Source organism: Panthera uncia, chromosome F1, assembly GCF_023721935.1.
Source record: "Panthera uncia isolate 11264 chromosome F1, Puncia_PCG_1.0, whole genome shotgun sequence".
Classification (NCBI taxonomy): domain Eukaryota; kingdom Metazoa; phylum Chordata; class Mammalia; order Carnivora; family Felidae; genus Panthera; species Panthera uncia.
This window is the reverse complement of record NC_064813.1, coordinates 31,961,778-31,977,231: the sequence shown is the minus strand read 5'-3', so window position 1 is coordinate 31,977,231 and position 15,454 is coordinate 31,961,778. Positions and strand designations below refer to the sequence as shown.

Here is a 15,454-nt window from a genome sequence, read left to right as displayed (position 1 = left end):
CTCCCTACATCTTTTGATTGGTGTATTTAATCCATTTATATTCAGAGTAATTATTCACAGATACATATTTATTGCTATTTTATTACTTGTTTTATCATAGTTTCTGGAGACTTTCTCTGATCCTTTCTTGTCTTTCTCTTTCATGTTTTGCTGGTTTTCTTTAGTGACATGTTTGAATTTCTTTGTCTTATTCTTTGCATGTTTATTAGTGGTTTTTGATATCTAGTTGCCTTTAGGTTTGTATATAACCTCTTCTGCAAATAGCAGTCTATATTAGGTTGATGGTTCAAGTTTCAACACATTCTTTTCTCCTCGCCTCCCCATGTTTTAGGTATATGTTATTATATGTTATATCCTTTTCTGTGTGTGAGTTCCTTGACTGATTTTTACAGAAATATTCATTTTTACTGCTTGTGTGTTTCTTGCCTTTTTACTTGTCACTTTTGGTCTCAAGGAGGTATAATTTTAAATAAGAGGTAGGATAGGGGTGCCTGGGTGGTTCAGTAGCTTAAGTATCTGATTCTTGACCTCAGCTCAGGTCTTGATCTCAGGATCATGAGTTCAGGCTCCACATTGGGCTCTGCACTGGGCATGAAGCCTACTTAAATAAGAGGTAGGATAAAACTCATTGAGAGTGTAACATGTGAGCAAAGACTTGGAAGAAATGAGGAGTTAGCCATGTGTGTATGTGAGGAAGGAACATTGCAAGAAGATGGAACAGCCAATCTTGAGAGCCCAGACTATGTGTGATGCTCCAAGGAATAGCAAAGAGGCCCATTTAGCTAGAACTCCATAACTGAGAAGTAGCATATTAGAAGATGAGGTTAAAAGAGGCTGTTTCCTACCACTCCCACCCCTTAACTCTGTATATTTAGGTACTCAAACAAAAAGTTTTCCTTTTTTTAAAGTTTATTTTTGAGAGACAGAGAGACAGAGAGAGAGAGAGAGAGAGAGAGAGAACAAGTGGCGGGGGTGGGGGGGCAGAGAGAGAGGGAGACACAGAATCTAAAGCAGGCTCCAGGCTCCAAGCTGTCAGCACAGAGACCAATGCACGGTTCAAACTCATGAACCACAAGATCATGACCCGAGCCAAAGTCAGATGCTTAACTGACTAAGCCACCCAGGCACCCCCAAACAAAAAACTTTCTAAATTAACTCAGAGTCAAAGGAAAAAAAAATAATGGAAATTAGAAGTATTTAAACTCAAACAAATGAAAACATTATTAAGTTTGTATGGTGCAGCTATAGCAATATTAGAGGGAAATGGATAGCCTTAAATATACTTGTAAGAGGGTAAAAAAGAGTGCAGATCCTTCCACCTGAAGAAGTTTGAAACAAAAACAAATTATTGAAAGAAAAATAGTAAAGTAGTTTAACAGAAAGAAATTTGGTTTTTTGAAATTACTAATATAGTAGATAAACCCCTGGAGATATTGATAAGGAAAAAAAAAAGAAACAATATGTTAAATGAAAAGGAGAACATAATCACCAATTCAGTGGAAATTTTAAAATCATAAGGAGAACAACTCTAGGAAAACAAATATGAAAACTTACTGAAATGAGCAGTTTTCTTGAAAAATACAAATTTCTAAAAAGTGATTTAGGGATCATAGAAAAGATCTTACTATTAAGAAGTTCAATCAGTAGTCAAAAAGATTCTCATAAAAGAAAGAGAGAAAGAAAAAAAGATGGTTAAGTTTCAAAGGCAAGTTTTCCCCAACTTCACTGAACAAATAACTCTCCCAGAATAATACCAGTTTGATAAAAAACATATATGTGTGTGTGTATATATGTATATGATTATATATGTATATGTGCATAAGTATATATTTTTGCTAAACTCAACAATCTCTAATTTGGGATTTCTGCATGTATGTTTATAAGTGAGATTGGTTTGTAATTTCTTATGTTCTTTTTGTCTAGTTGATGTCAAAATTATACAAGTCTCAAAAGAGAAGTTGAGTACTTTTCCTTTGCATGCTCTGAAATAGTTTATATGGCATAAGAGTTATTTGACAGTGTGAGAAAAATCTATAAACTTTATAAGCCAATCTCACAAACATATATACAAGAATGCCAAATTACATATGTTCATATTGAATGCAGCAAGAAAAATAATATGTGCGTATATGTACATACATGTGTGTACCCATATATACATCTTAATCAGAGCAGGAATTTTGCATGACCATCTCTACATGATGCTGTAGTCAGGTATTGTTAATATAAAATATTTTGTTTTTATTTTACAATTAATTTTCCTTTTATCTTAAACCTCAATGCATTAAGTTTTCAGTGTTGATATGAAAAAAACTTTATGAAAGAGAAAGTGCGAATTTACTACTTTTCCTTCCACTCTCCATTATCTAACGTGAATGTCAGAGCTGTGCTCCAGGAGTGCAGTAACATTCCCTTTCACTGAACCACTTTTCCTCCTGCTTGGCTATTGCAAGCCAGATGACTGCAGACCGAACCCAGCAAAGATCATGAGGGAGGTAGTCACAATTAGAGCAACAGCAACAACATAAGCAGCTCCTCAGTAACATGGGTGATGTTCCTCTTAGAACATCCTCTTAGAGGGGCCAAGCGGAGGAAAAGCAGACACAAACAACCTAGCGTACATATCTCTTCTTGTGGCCACAGTATCCAGATCTTGCTTGGGAGACCAGCCTGCCCTTGTACTCCTGATGAAGTAACTTTATTCCAAAGCCCTGGAATTAAATCTTCATGGGCCCTGACTAGCAAGTTCTGGAGTTTTGCTTGAAGCGGTCAGGATGCTGCCTTCCTCTTTCCTACAACACTCAGAGCTGCTGAACACTACCTGGCAACTAGGAAGGAAAGTGTCCACCTGAGAGTAAAGTCAAATTGAGGAACGCAGCTGAAAAATGGATAAGGAGAACCAGTTCCCAGGGACCAAGGTTAAGGTGTAGATCAGTGAGTACCTGAAGCTACCTTACTCACTGTTGCGTTACAGATGCCAATAAACTCCCTTGTTCTGCTTAAGTTAAAGCTGAATTTTCTGTCACTTGCAACCAGAAGGATCCTGATTCCAACACTACCCTGAAATTTCAGCTCTCCATCCATCCCTAGCTCACTTGTAAGTTATCCTTTGGAGTCACTTGGTGTCTTTACCGCTACTAGAACAGAGCATGGGTCTCCTTTACACTGGATTGGGGCAAGGTTTGGAGCGGTTATGCTGTTCTTGCTTTCTCTTTGCTGCAATTGCCTCTGGCTTACCTAGCCTGATAGAAGTTGAGTAACCGGGACTGGGAAAGGGTCCTGAGGAGGGAAGGTGCTGTTAGAGATGACACCAGCCGGCTCCAACCCTGCAGTAGGTGGCTTCCTTCTTGTCACACGTCAGCACCCTCTGTGCCCTCATCACCCCATTTTCAGAAAAGTGTCGTGGAAGCCTTTCACGTGCAAATTACATTAAAAACTAGAGAATATCTTCCAGCCACAGTGAAAATAAATTCAACAAACTACTCAAATTTATAGTAATTATCATTGCTCAGCTCAGCAGTTTTCCCTTAAAAATACTTTAAGTGGTTCCAAGTAAGATGGAATCAGTTTAGTATTAATAAAAAGCCCAGTACATTTCCTTAATAGGAATTATGTTGTTTTTTAATCTTAGGGTTTTTTTTTTCCTCTGTCTTTGCAAGCTCCCACCTAATTTTAACCTGTTGACACCATTAAGGATGTGTGATGGCTGTCGTAAGCACTAATTCTGCTTATGGTAAACATTATATAGAGTTTATTCATTTCCCTGAAAAATTAAATAGACTTTTTTCTACTTTCACAGAATTGCTTATAATCCTCCACCCTAGGGCAGAGGACTCAGGGGGAAGGAGAGGAAGTATGAAAAAGAAATTAAAAAAAAAAAAAACTATCTTAGGTGGAAAGAAGATATACTTTCACTTTGGGGAGCCTGTGGGACGACTCCTTTAAGTAGACCTAATTATAATTGGGATTTGTTTGACTTTGGGTTAATCACCTGCAGTTACTTCAACCTGGGCAAGCCCCAATTATAAATTAATGATGGGTTCTGCAGAGAGAGTAGAGATTCCTGAGTACACACTGAACAGAGCAGCATGCCCTGAGGGACAGTGAGAGGAAAGATGCCACTGGGGTTTGTAGTATCTGTATTTAATTTGCCTTTGCTGCAGTTAGTCTGTTTATATAGTTACTCGACACTGTTTCTGATGTGCTCCGTGATCTCCTTGGACTGCCACACCTGTGCCAGTATTGGATAGGCATTACACTGATGGCGATGGGAGGACCTTGAGATTGGCACTTTTCCTAAGGTGCTAAATACATTCAGAATGAATTCCTTTAGACAATAGTGGTTGTTGAGGGTTTTGGGGTTTGGTTTTTGGTTTTTGGTTTTTGATTTTGTTTTTTGTGTTAAACACTACTGTATTTCAGCGGGGCTTACTGAAATAGAATGTGATCACCAAGGATCTTATCACTCTTGCTTTTCTGTTGGGCTTGGAGACAAGGACATTTTTATAGCAGTAAAGTGAGGACTGAAGTTGGCTGTTTTCCTTAGAAGCAAGAAAAGCCTTTTCCAGGACTTTCTTGGTACATCGCTTTGTTGCTCAAAATTGGCGATGTGACCTCTGTGTTAATAAGAAAATATTAGATTCACATCTTATTATATCTGACAGTAGGTTAATGTGAAAAATACTATATTATGAAAAATGTATCTCACAATATTCTAACAGATGCTGCTAGTGTAATAGCCTAATGTAGCAAATGCACCAAATGTGCTTGAGCATGTTTCTGACACTATTTTCATAAGTGATGATATATCCTAATTGAAACTTACTAAAATTATGTTTCCTCCTCCAACTGTCATGAAAACATACCAAACTATGTGTTTTGTGTACCCATGATTTAGAAATACAAGATGTATATTCCTTTTGACTTTCTCCTCTATGATTTAGAGTTAAATTTGAAAATATGAGACTTTTCCATCTAAATACTAGTCCAGTGAGTTAATTCAGTTTCCAGGTGTGTATTAATTCTTCTTAATTACTTATATAGCCAACAGTAGACTCAGACATGAGGATTTGTATAAAACATTTTTTAGATTTTTTTTTAAATCTGAAAATCTACATCTAATATATTTTAAATATGGAAGTCCATTATAGAAAAAAGCATTATCATCTTTTTTTGTGGAACTTGTGGAATTAATCCTCTTAGGAATCTTCAAATAAAGTCCTAAATGTTTACTTTTATCCCTGTACATTAATTTGTGTATATATTATATACTTGTATCATACAATTCTTTCATTAAACCTTTGTCTTCTGAAATCCAGCACACTTTAGAAAAGTATGGAAAACAGAAATGTACTACCCATGTAACTGCAATCCAGGGCAAGAAATAAAACATTACCAGTACCCGCAGCTAGCCCCAGTATGCCCTTCCCAATCACTGTACCTTCTCTCCCCTCCCCTAGAGTTAACCACAATTTTGACTTTTATATTAATCACTTGCTTGCTTGATTTATAGTTTTACCATTTATTCATGCATTGGAAATACTGTGGTTCAGTTTTGTCTGTTCTTTTGTTTTTGGTTTTGTTTTGTTTTTTTTTTGTGTGTGTGTGGTTGCTGTTTTTGAAATTTACATAGATGAAATTACACAGCCAAGTATCCGTTTAGGTTCAGCATTTTTCACTCTAAGTCATGTTTGTAAATGTAGTTATAATTAGTTTTCGTTGCTGTATATGTACAGTATTGTTGCTATATTGTATGAAGTCACCACAGATTATTTATCCTTTCTGCTGTTTGGGGCCCTTGTGAATAATGTTGCTATGGACATTCTTTCATATGGCTTTTGATAAACATGGTACATATTTCTGAAGGGTATGTATTGCCATGTCATAAGGTAAGTGTATTTTTAACATTTTTAAAAGCCATATTACTTTACCACCAGAGGAACATGTAAGTTCCCATTGCTCTGTGAACTCACCACACTCTTTTTTTAGCCTGTTTGTTGTGTATTGACACCTCATGGTTTTAATTTCCATTTCCCTGATTACTAATGAACAACATTTCATATATTTCATTGGCTATTCTTCTGTGAAATTGCTGGTTCAGATGTCTCCTCACTTTTATATGGTGTTGTCATTTTCTTATTGATTTATAAGTGTTCTTTACATATTCTGGATTTGAGCTGATTGTTAACTATATGTGTTGTAGACCTCTTCTCACAACTGATTGTTTGCCTCTTTGCCATCCTAAAAGTCTCTGCTGAAGCTTAGAAATTCTTAATTTTAATTTTGTCAGATTCACCAAACTTCTCCTTTATGATTAATGCTTTTGTAACCTCTGTAGGAAGTCTTTCCCTACCCTGCGATCATGAATATGATCCCCTATGTTAACATATAGATTAATCATTTTGCTTTTTTTTAGTTTTTTTATTTATTTTGAGAGAGAGAGAGAGAGAGAGAGACGAAGGGACAGAGAGAGAGGAACAGAGAAAATCCCAAGCAGGCTCCACACTGTCAACACAGAGCCCCACACAGGGCTCAGTCCCACAGACTGTGACATCACGACCTGAGTCAAAATCAAGAGTCAGATGCTTAACTGACTGACCCACCCAGGTGCCCCTATCATTTTTCTTTTTATATTTAGATTCAGAATTGACTTTCTGGCATGTTTTGAAGTAGGGGTTAGTTTTCATTGATTTCTGGGTGGATAGCCAGTTGTCTTAGCATTATTCATTATGATCCTTTCCCCACTGCTTTGTGGTTCCACTCTTGTAAATTAAGTGTCTGTGTATGCCTAGGTTAATTTGTGGTCTTTCTATTCTGATAGTCTATTGTACATTGTTTTTGTCACATTGTCTTAAATGATGTAACTTTATAATAAATTTTGATAGACAGTAGATACTCAGTAGAACAGGGCATTCTACCATGTATTTTTATTTCATGCCATTTCATTATATTATATTATATCATATTATATTATATTATATTATTATATTAAATGTTGGTAAAAAGGACATTTAACACGATGTCCACCCTTTAACAAATGCGTAAGTATACAACACAGTATCGTTAACTACAGGCACTGGGTTGTACAGCAGACCTCTAGAACTTACTCATCTTGCATAACTGTAACTTTATGCTCATTGAACAGCACCTCTTCATTCCTCTACCCCCACCCTTCAGCAACCAACATTCTGCTTTCTGCTTCTGTGAGTGTGACTTTTTTAGATATCTCGTTTATGTGGAATCATGCAGTATTTGTCTGTGCCTGGCTTATTTCACTCAGCCTCATGTCCTCCAGGTTCATCCATGTTGTCACATAATGGCAGGATTTCCTTCTTTTTTAAGGGCGAGTAATCCTGCATTGTATGCGTATACCATGAGCACTTTAGGATTAGTTTGTCAAGCTCCACAAAGAAACCTATTGAGATTTTGACTGTTACTGCATTTAGTCTACAGGTCAATCTGGAGAGGATATAACAAAATTGGGCTTTCTAATACATTAATGTGGTATATCTATGTAGCACTTCTCAGTTTGCCTCAGTAATATTCATAGTTTTCTATGTAGAGGCCTCACATATCATTTGTACATTTATTCCTGGATATTTTATATCTTATGTTCTAACATGCTATTTTTGAATAAATTGTATTCTCAAAGTTTAGTTGGTATATAACAATGTGTTGGTTTATAATTTTTATCTTTGTATGCAATTGTGATTCATCTGTGCACTCGTTTAGATTCCAGGTACACATAGTTACATAATAGGCACATAAGGAGTTTTATCTCCTCCCCTCCAAATCTTTTTTTCATAGCTTTTCTTTCCTTTTCCTTTACTTCCTTTTCCTTCATTTCCTCTTTTCTCCTCTTCTCCTCTCTTCTCTTTTCTTCTCTTCTTTTCTTCTTCCCTTCCCTTCTTTTTTCTTTTCTTTTCTTTTCTTCTCTTTTCTTTTCTTGCCCTTAGAAGGCTAATAAGGCTTTCCATAGCTTTTCTTTCCTTTTCTTTTACTTCCTTTTCCTTCATTTTCTCTTTTCTCCTCTTCTCCTCTCTTCTCTTTTCTTCTCTTCCTCTTCTCTTCTCTTCTCTTCTTCTCTTCTCTTCTCTTCCTTTCTTTTCTTTTCTTGCCCTTAGTAAGGCTTAGTAAGCTAAGTAAGGCTAGTAAGGCTTAGTAAGGCTTCACTGAGTAGAATCTCCACTACAATGTTAACTAGAAGTGGTAATGGTTGGCATTATTGTCACATCCCCAATTTCAAAGGGGAAACATCCAAAAATTTTTCTATTAAGTATGATATTATATATTGCTAGATTTGGTTTGCCAGTTATTTATTTAGGGTTTGAAATCAAAGTTCATGAATGAGAAAATCCTCTAATTTTTTTTTTTTTTTTTTAAATAATGTCCTTGTCAGGCTTTGTCTTTAAGGTTTTGCTAGAGTCTTGAAGTAAAACTGGAGAGTGTTTCCTCTTTCCCCATCTGGAAGAGTTTTCATAAGATTAGCAGTATTAGAATTCACCAGTGAAGCCATCTACCTAAAGTTTTTTAGTTTTGTTTTTTGTTTGTTTTAGAAAGGTTTTTAGTTATAAATTCAATTTTTTCAGTAACACTATTTAGATATTTTATTTCTTCTTGTGTGCATTTTGGTTAGTTGTAGTTTTCCAGGAATCTATCCATTTCATCAGAATTTCAAATTTGTTGGAAGAAATTTTTTTTTACCTTCCTTTTATGTTTTTATAATCCATAGCATAGGTAGTGACATCTCCTTTTTCATTCCTGTTTTTTGTGCCTTCTCTCTTCTTAAATTGGACTCTCCAGTGTTTATTTTTATTACTCTTTTCAGATAACTTGTCTTCGTTATCATTTAGTTACCATGGGCTATTTCCAAATATATAGGGCACTTTTTCCTCTTTACTAGAAGATAGTTTTGATTTCTGCCTGATTAAAAGACCTATCCTGAAAGAGTTCTGCCATTTAAAAATCTTTGCTCTTTGCTTTATTTTTGTAATTAGTTTTGTAAAACTACCACTGTGTGCTTGAAAAAATGTATATTTCATGGTTGTGGGGTATGGTGTTCTACAGATTACCCTTAGGTCAGTTTTGCTTATTGTGGTATTCAAATCTTACATTTTTACTGCATTTATTTGTCTATCTGTTTGGTCAGTTACTGAAAGAAGTATGCTCAAGTTATCCCCATTAGTTGTTGATTTGCCTACTTCTCTTTCTAGTTCTGGCAAATTCTGCTTTCTGTATTTTAAGCACCTGTTACTAAATGCTTGCAAATTTGGAGTTACCTTATCTTCCTGGTAAAATGAAAGTTCAAATTGAGCTTACTCTTCCTCTCTAGTAGAGGTTATTGCCTTTAAGTTAACCTTGACTTATACTGATCTATCTATACCAATTTTCTCTTGGTTATTATTTGCATGATAAGTAATTTCCCATCCTTTTAAACTTTCTATATCTCAGTTTTACATATTGACTTACAAGTAACAGACCTTTTTGTCTTGTTTATTTAATCAAAGTTTTCCACTCTGTGTCATTAAAGACACAGTAAAGACATTTATGCTTAATGTAATTGAGCCTAAGTCTGTGTCAGTCTTTAAGGTTAATAAGTCTTTAAACAACAATTTTTCACATTCCAAAAATAGTTCACTGACACCTATGAGTTTAAGAAGTTTATCCTTTCTGATCTGTATATAAATACATGGGGATTTATGAAACCTACTCATGTCCTATTATTTCTTTGACTGCTGTGTAATGAAGAGAGATCCAGAGACTAAAATATGCTAAGAACAACACTTCGAATCTAGCTTTTTGGGAATTTTGCTTGCAGCTCTTGTCTTTATTGTGATTTACCCAATTGTAATGACACAGCATTTATGCTGTATCTCTTAATATATCTTTTTTTTCTTTTTTTTTAAAAATACTATAAAGATTTCATTCTTGATTACAGGGCTGTGACTCCCAAATGAGCATGTCAGAAATGTCCTGTAGCGAAAGTACATCCTCATGCCAGTCTCTTGAACATGGCTCCGTTCCAGAAATCCTCATTGGCCTGCTTTACAATGCCACAACTGGCAGACTATCAGCAGAAGTGATAAAAGGCAGCCACTTCAAAAACTTGGCAGCAAACAGACCACCCAGTGAGTAAAAAAAAAAAAAAAAAATTTTTTTTTAATTCTTCTGTTTTCTGCACTTACGGGACTCTCAGTGTTAAGGGCCTCAGTCCTATCATTTAGTCTTAACTGATCAAAATGAAATGGTGTAATAATCATCAGCTAATCTGTTTCATGCTTTCTATTTCCAGTCATTTGGGAAGTAGAAAAATTTGAAATTCAAAATATTAATTGTAAGGAGACAAGACTTTTAATTTTTCATAGTGCCTGCCGAATAAATTATCCCTATCATAGCCATTATCTTCCAGTGCTAGAAAAAGTTACAAGTTTTTTTTTTTTTAAGTTAATATTCCACAGATACGATCACAGGAATCTGTATGGCTGTTGTTGTCAACTTAAGATTGATGTTGTATTTTCTGTCTGCATGCAGTACTATGAACTAATGTTTATACTTCTATATTTTTTTCTCTTTTCTCCCCTATGATAATTTAAGAAGAAACTGCTTCTTCACAGTTTTCCTCCCTTAATATTATAAATCGGTACTGCCTGCAGTCTTTTCTTAAATGGCGTGGCTTTGCCTTTACCAGGACAAACAGAATAAGGAATAGTTTGATATTTCCCCTAGACACTAGGAAAGGAAAGTGAGAAGGTATGCCTCTGCTCTGGTCCCTATGCCTTTCACTCCCCTCTCCTTATCTCTCTTCCCGCTCACGGGCATGGGGGCAGATTATGGGAGTACAGAGAGACTGTCAGTACACCTCCCTAATGTTTATTGATATCTGTAGAAATAAGCTAGGAATGTAGCAGCTTCTTTATACTTCTCTAAAATTAAGGCTGTTAGTGCCCTAAACAATTGAAAAGAAATCTTAACTAGTAATGGCCACCTTAAATTTGCTTAAAGATTTCTCACAGACTTGCTTAAAAGCCATCTTTTACTCCAAGTATTAAATAATTATTGGAGGGGAAACTTTTTCTACCCTTGAATTAAATGAACTTTACCTCCCAATGTCCTAAACATTGTCTTTTCAATTTAAGTGAAAAGTCATAAAAATATATTTGATTTTCCCTAAGTAATATTGGAAACCTTGCTTCTTACAGACATCATGGAATGTATCTCTTCCTGAATTAAAAGTCAGAAGGCCAAAATTATGTTTATATTTCTATCCTTGGATGAATAACCTAACTCCCCCTAAGTCTGTTTCCTCATATGTGAAATTAAGGTTGTGTCTTTCACAGGGTTATCTAAGACTGAAGTCAGATGAAGGTGCATAAAAGAGGGATAGAATTATTATTGTCCCCCAATTCAGAGGGGGGAAGGAAGCAATTACCAGAATAAACAACTTTGGAAGTGTGGCCAGGGTTATCTTTATTGATACCTATTTAGAATGCAAACTCACGTGGCCTGGCCTGGAAAGTACCTTAAATGAACAAACTTTGCAGGCAGGAGATAAGGAGCATGGTGAGGCACATGCCAGATGCAAGCATGCATGCCCAGCCTCAAGACATTGAAATCGAAAACTTCTGAACACTGTAACAGATAAACAAAATAAGTATGTGGGGTTACATCCGGCCAGCAGCTATCAGTTTGCCATTTGTGCTTTAGCTAACAGTTTGATTTTTTGACAAATACCCAGTTTGAAATACTAAAAAATAGCAGAATGGAATGATATGCTTGCCTTTCTGTCCTTGCTGTACCCACTCTGATAGAAACAGAGAAACACTAACCAGAGCTAAAATGAAGAGAGCGGGGGTGGATAATAAACAGGGTGAGAGGTTATAATGCATCCAAACTTAGAGTAGGTAAGGGTTAGTTAGAACAATTCATAGAATAAAACAATTTAAAATAGAACAATTCTATTTTAGAATTAGATCACCAGCATCAGGGTGGTTAATGGTGTTAACTGGGAAGCAGCTAGTAGGTAAAAAAGTCAACATTAAAATTAATTGTAAGAAGTGGAGTATTTATAAAGTAATGTATCAGTTTGTCGTATACTGTATACATTATATAAGATGGTGACCCTTTGTATATACCTGGTTGTAGGCCTTGAACTGTGTTATCGACTGAATAATCTAAAGAAACATGGGGACATTCAAGAGCAAAAATGTTGACAGTTCTATTTTCTTTTGTTTAACTTAACTTTATATTACATTGAAAGTAATAGAAGTATTTGAAATATTTAATATTGCATGGATAGACTTCAAAACTTAGCATAATAATAATTATATAATGACTTCTATTCAGTCTTTTATAGTCTGATAATTTGCATGATTCTATGTTCAATGTGCTTTAGACCAAGAGGATATCATTATAAAGATGTCCCCCTTTAAAACAGTGTAATTTTTGTTTAAGATTACACAATGACCTTAAAAATTCTCATTCCATGAAATTTACCCAGCAACCCTTTTGTTCAGCCCTCTGCCTCAATTAAAATGCTGAAGTTTTGTGTTCTTCCACCCCAGTGAACAGTGTTTCCTCTTTAATTCTAACCTTTGACCCTCTTTCACCCAACAATTGACATCTGGTCATTATTTCTTTTACTGCTTTCCACCCCCTGTTGTCAGATGGACTGTTCTGTTGTCTAAAACACTTGATAGGTGGACAGGTTTATATAATCCGAGGTGAGTTCCTGTAGAGGCTAATTGGATGTTGTCTTTTCATGCAAAAACAAAATACCCTAAAACTTGCCAGCAGTGAAGCTGTCCACCATGTTGGTTTCCAAAACAAAATGCACATTTATTATCTGTGGTACTTTAAATAAAACTAACTTAGAATTTATCTCTGATTATGGATGATGGTATTCAGAGTATGTATAAAATAAGCAAAACTTTTTAAATTAAAGGTTTTATTTTTCATTTATTGTATTTTGATTCCTATAATAGATATTTCATGAGAAATATTGCAATTGTCATTAAAATTAATTGAAATTTCGATATGAAGTACACATGATGGATCACCATGCTGAAGGTCATTTGCATGAGTCTAACCAACTTGAAAACACAGTTGTTTGAAGAGAGGGTTTATCTTCCAAATAACCAGGCGATGAACTGTTGTGTTTCACTTTGTACACGAAACATCACATCAGTTTTTTTTCTAATTCATGAAAATAGTTAAGAATACCATACTTTAAATTTCGCATTCAATTATGCCAAAAAAGAATCCCTGTAGTATTTATTTTAACTATCCAAAAAGCACATTAAATGTACTCTTGCATGAAACCAGGAGAAAGTTTTACTTGATTTGCTAAACTTTGAACCCTAATGCATTTGGCTTCGTTTTGGCCCTTTTAAATGTTTTTAAAATATATTTAAAAACCACATCCATGCAGAGATTTTTTTGACATTTCATCCTAAGCTGTTTTGATGTCATCTTTGCATTCTTGTCTTCTTTTCCTCTTTTCCATTTGCCTTCATTTCTATTTGTTTGTTTATTCTTATTCTCTGAAAACACAGTGGAATGCTTTACAGTGTTGTGGCTAATTGAGCTTGCTAAGTGTTTATTAATGCTATGACGTCCTGCTTAGTGAAGCTAAATGGGGTTGGGGTTGGACAGGGGTGGGAGTGGGAGGTCAAGGCTGGGGAGCGGGGGAGGGGGGGGAGAGGGGAAGCGGAGGGTGGGAGGGTGGAGGAAGGATTATGAGGTATACCTTTAAATTCTAACTATAACGTAGAAATAGCGAGGTTAAGATATTATGACCCACAAAAGATTTTCTGCCTACCTAGCATTCTCTGTACTTGGCACATTGAATAAGCATCTACATCAAAATGGAATCAGTTGAAATTCCATGAAACATGGTATACACCATATCCTTATAAAGTATAAATACTTAATGTTCTCGGCAGATGTCACAAGTAAGGTGTCTTGAGTTTGTTTCAAATGATATTTGTGGTATGTTGTTGTTTTTTTCCTTAGATACGTACGTTAAATTAACTCTCCTGAATTCCATGGGTCAAGAGATGTCCAAATGCAAGACATCCATCCGCAGAGGGCAGCCTAATCCAGTATACAAGGAAACATTTGTTTTTCAAGTGGCCCTGTTTCAACTTTCTGATGTGACACTCATACTGTCTGTGTATAACAAACGCAGCATGAAAAGGAAAGAGATGATAGGCTGGATTTCTTTAGGTCTGAACAGCTCTGGAGAAGAGGAGCTCAATCACTGGACTGAAATGAAAGAGTCGAAGGGACAGCAAGTGTGTAGATGGCATGCGTTACTAGAGTCATGATGAATAGGATAAACAAGCAATTACAGTCCAAGGCAGCATTATTTCTGATTGCAGCGTTACTGTTTTTACCTAGTCACCATTAGAAGAGCTGTTCTTTGAAGCGTCATCCTCAACCTTCTACCAGAATGCTTTAAATTCTGTGGAAAGAGCATCTAATCCTGACATAAAGGAAGAAAAGATGTGTCTCTGGTAGAGCTTGTTTGGGAAATGAGAAACTTACATCATCACAGTTAACAGTTCTCCAGAGTTTTAAGAACATGCTTTTGGTTTGAAGTTAATTTCACTTTAGCAAAGAGCCAGGACTTTCATGAAAAATCAAAATTGTAACCGATTTTTTAAAATCAGAATCCTTAGTTGCAACACTGTTGTAGTGTCCTCTCCCCCCGCCGCCCCCGCCCCCACAAACGCTAACCAGGAAACACGTATTTTGACTGGCTTGTCCCTGGGGTTGGTAATGTTCTTTAATCTGAAGAAGTACGTCTCCGGCTCTGTCATGAGGCATATCTAACGGCGAAGGGTTTCGATTACATAGAAAACACTTTCATTTCAGATATTTTTCCTTTGTGCACTTAGTTTCCTTGTGCCTCAGTTCTTCTTAATAGCACTAAATCTTAAGTGCAAGCGAGTCTTCATTTTCATAAAGGAATTTTTTTTATATGTCACTTTGGAAAAAAAGCTCATTTCTTCATTTGCCTCTGCTTTTGCCTGATCCAAAGAGACCCAGTCCCTGTACTGGTCCCTTGCAAGTCTTTTAGACAGGTTGTCCTGTAGAACTACGTAACTTTCTGTTGAAAGCACTTTCTGTATTCCTGTATTCCAATGTAGGAAGCTAATAGAGCAGGACTTTAACATTTCTTTCCACAACTGACTCTTTAAAATTGTAGTAATGTGAAAATACATTTTTTACAAACTAAAAAAAATAGTAGATAAGCTGTTGAAAATTGAAAACAATTCAAGTTCAAGAGAATTTTAATTTTAATTATCTGCTCTGAGAACTTCGTAACAACACTGCATAAAGCAGGTAGCATTCAAATAAGAAACTGTTCTCTCTCAGTCTTCTTCACTCTTGAATTTGTACTTGTGATATAAAGACTCTCCAGTTCTCAGTTTGAGTCAGAACATCATATTAA

At 35.7% G+C, this 15,454-nt stretch overlaps 1 protein-coding gene across 2 annotated transcripts in view; it reads left to right on the top strand.

Annotated features, from left to right (window-relative positions):
- SYT14 (synaptotagmin 14) overlaps positions 1-15,205 on the top strand; it is a 141,219-nt gene extending 126,014 nt beyond the window's left edge. For both annotated transcript variants that reach the window (XM_049634213.1, XM_049634214.1), the window contains exons 5-6: positions 9,938-10,127; positions 14,011-15,205. In XM_049634213.1, coding sequence (XP_049490170.1) covers positions 9,938-10,127; positions 14,011-14,324 — 504 coding nt within the window. In that variant the 3' untranslated portion in view covers positions 14,325-15,205. The remainder of the gene's footprint in view (positions 1-9,937; positions 10,128-14,010) is intronic.
- Positions 15,206-15,454: the final 249 nt, after the last annotated feature.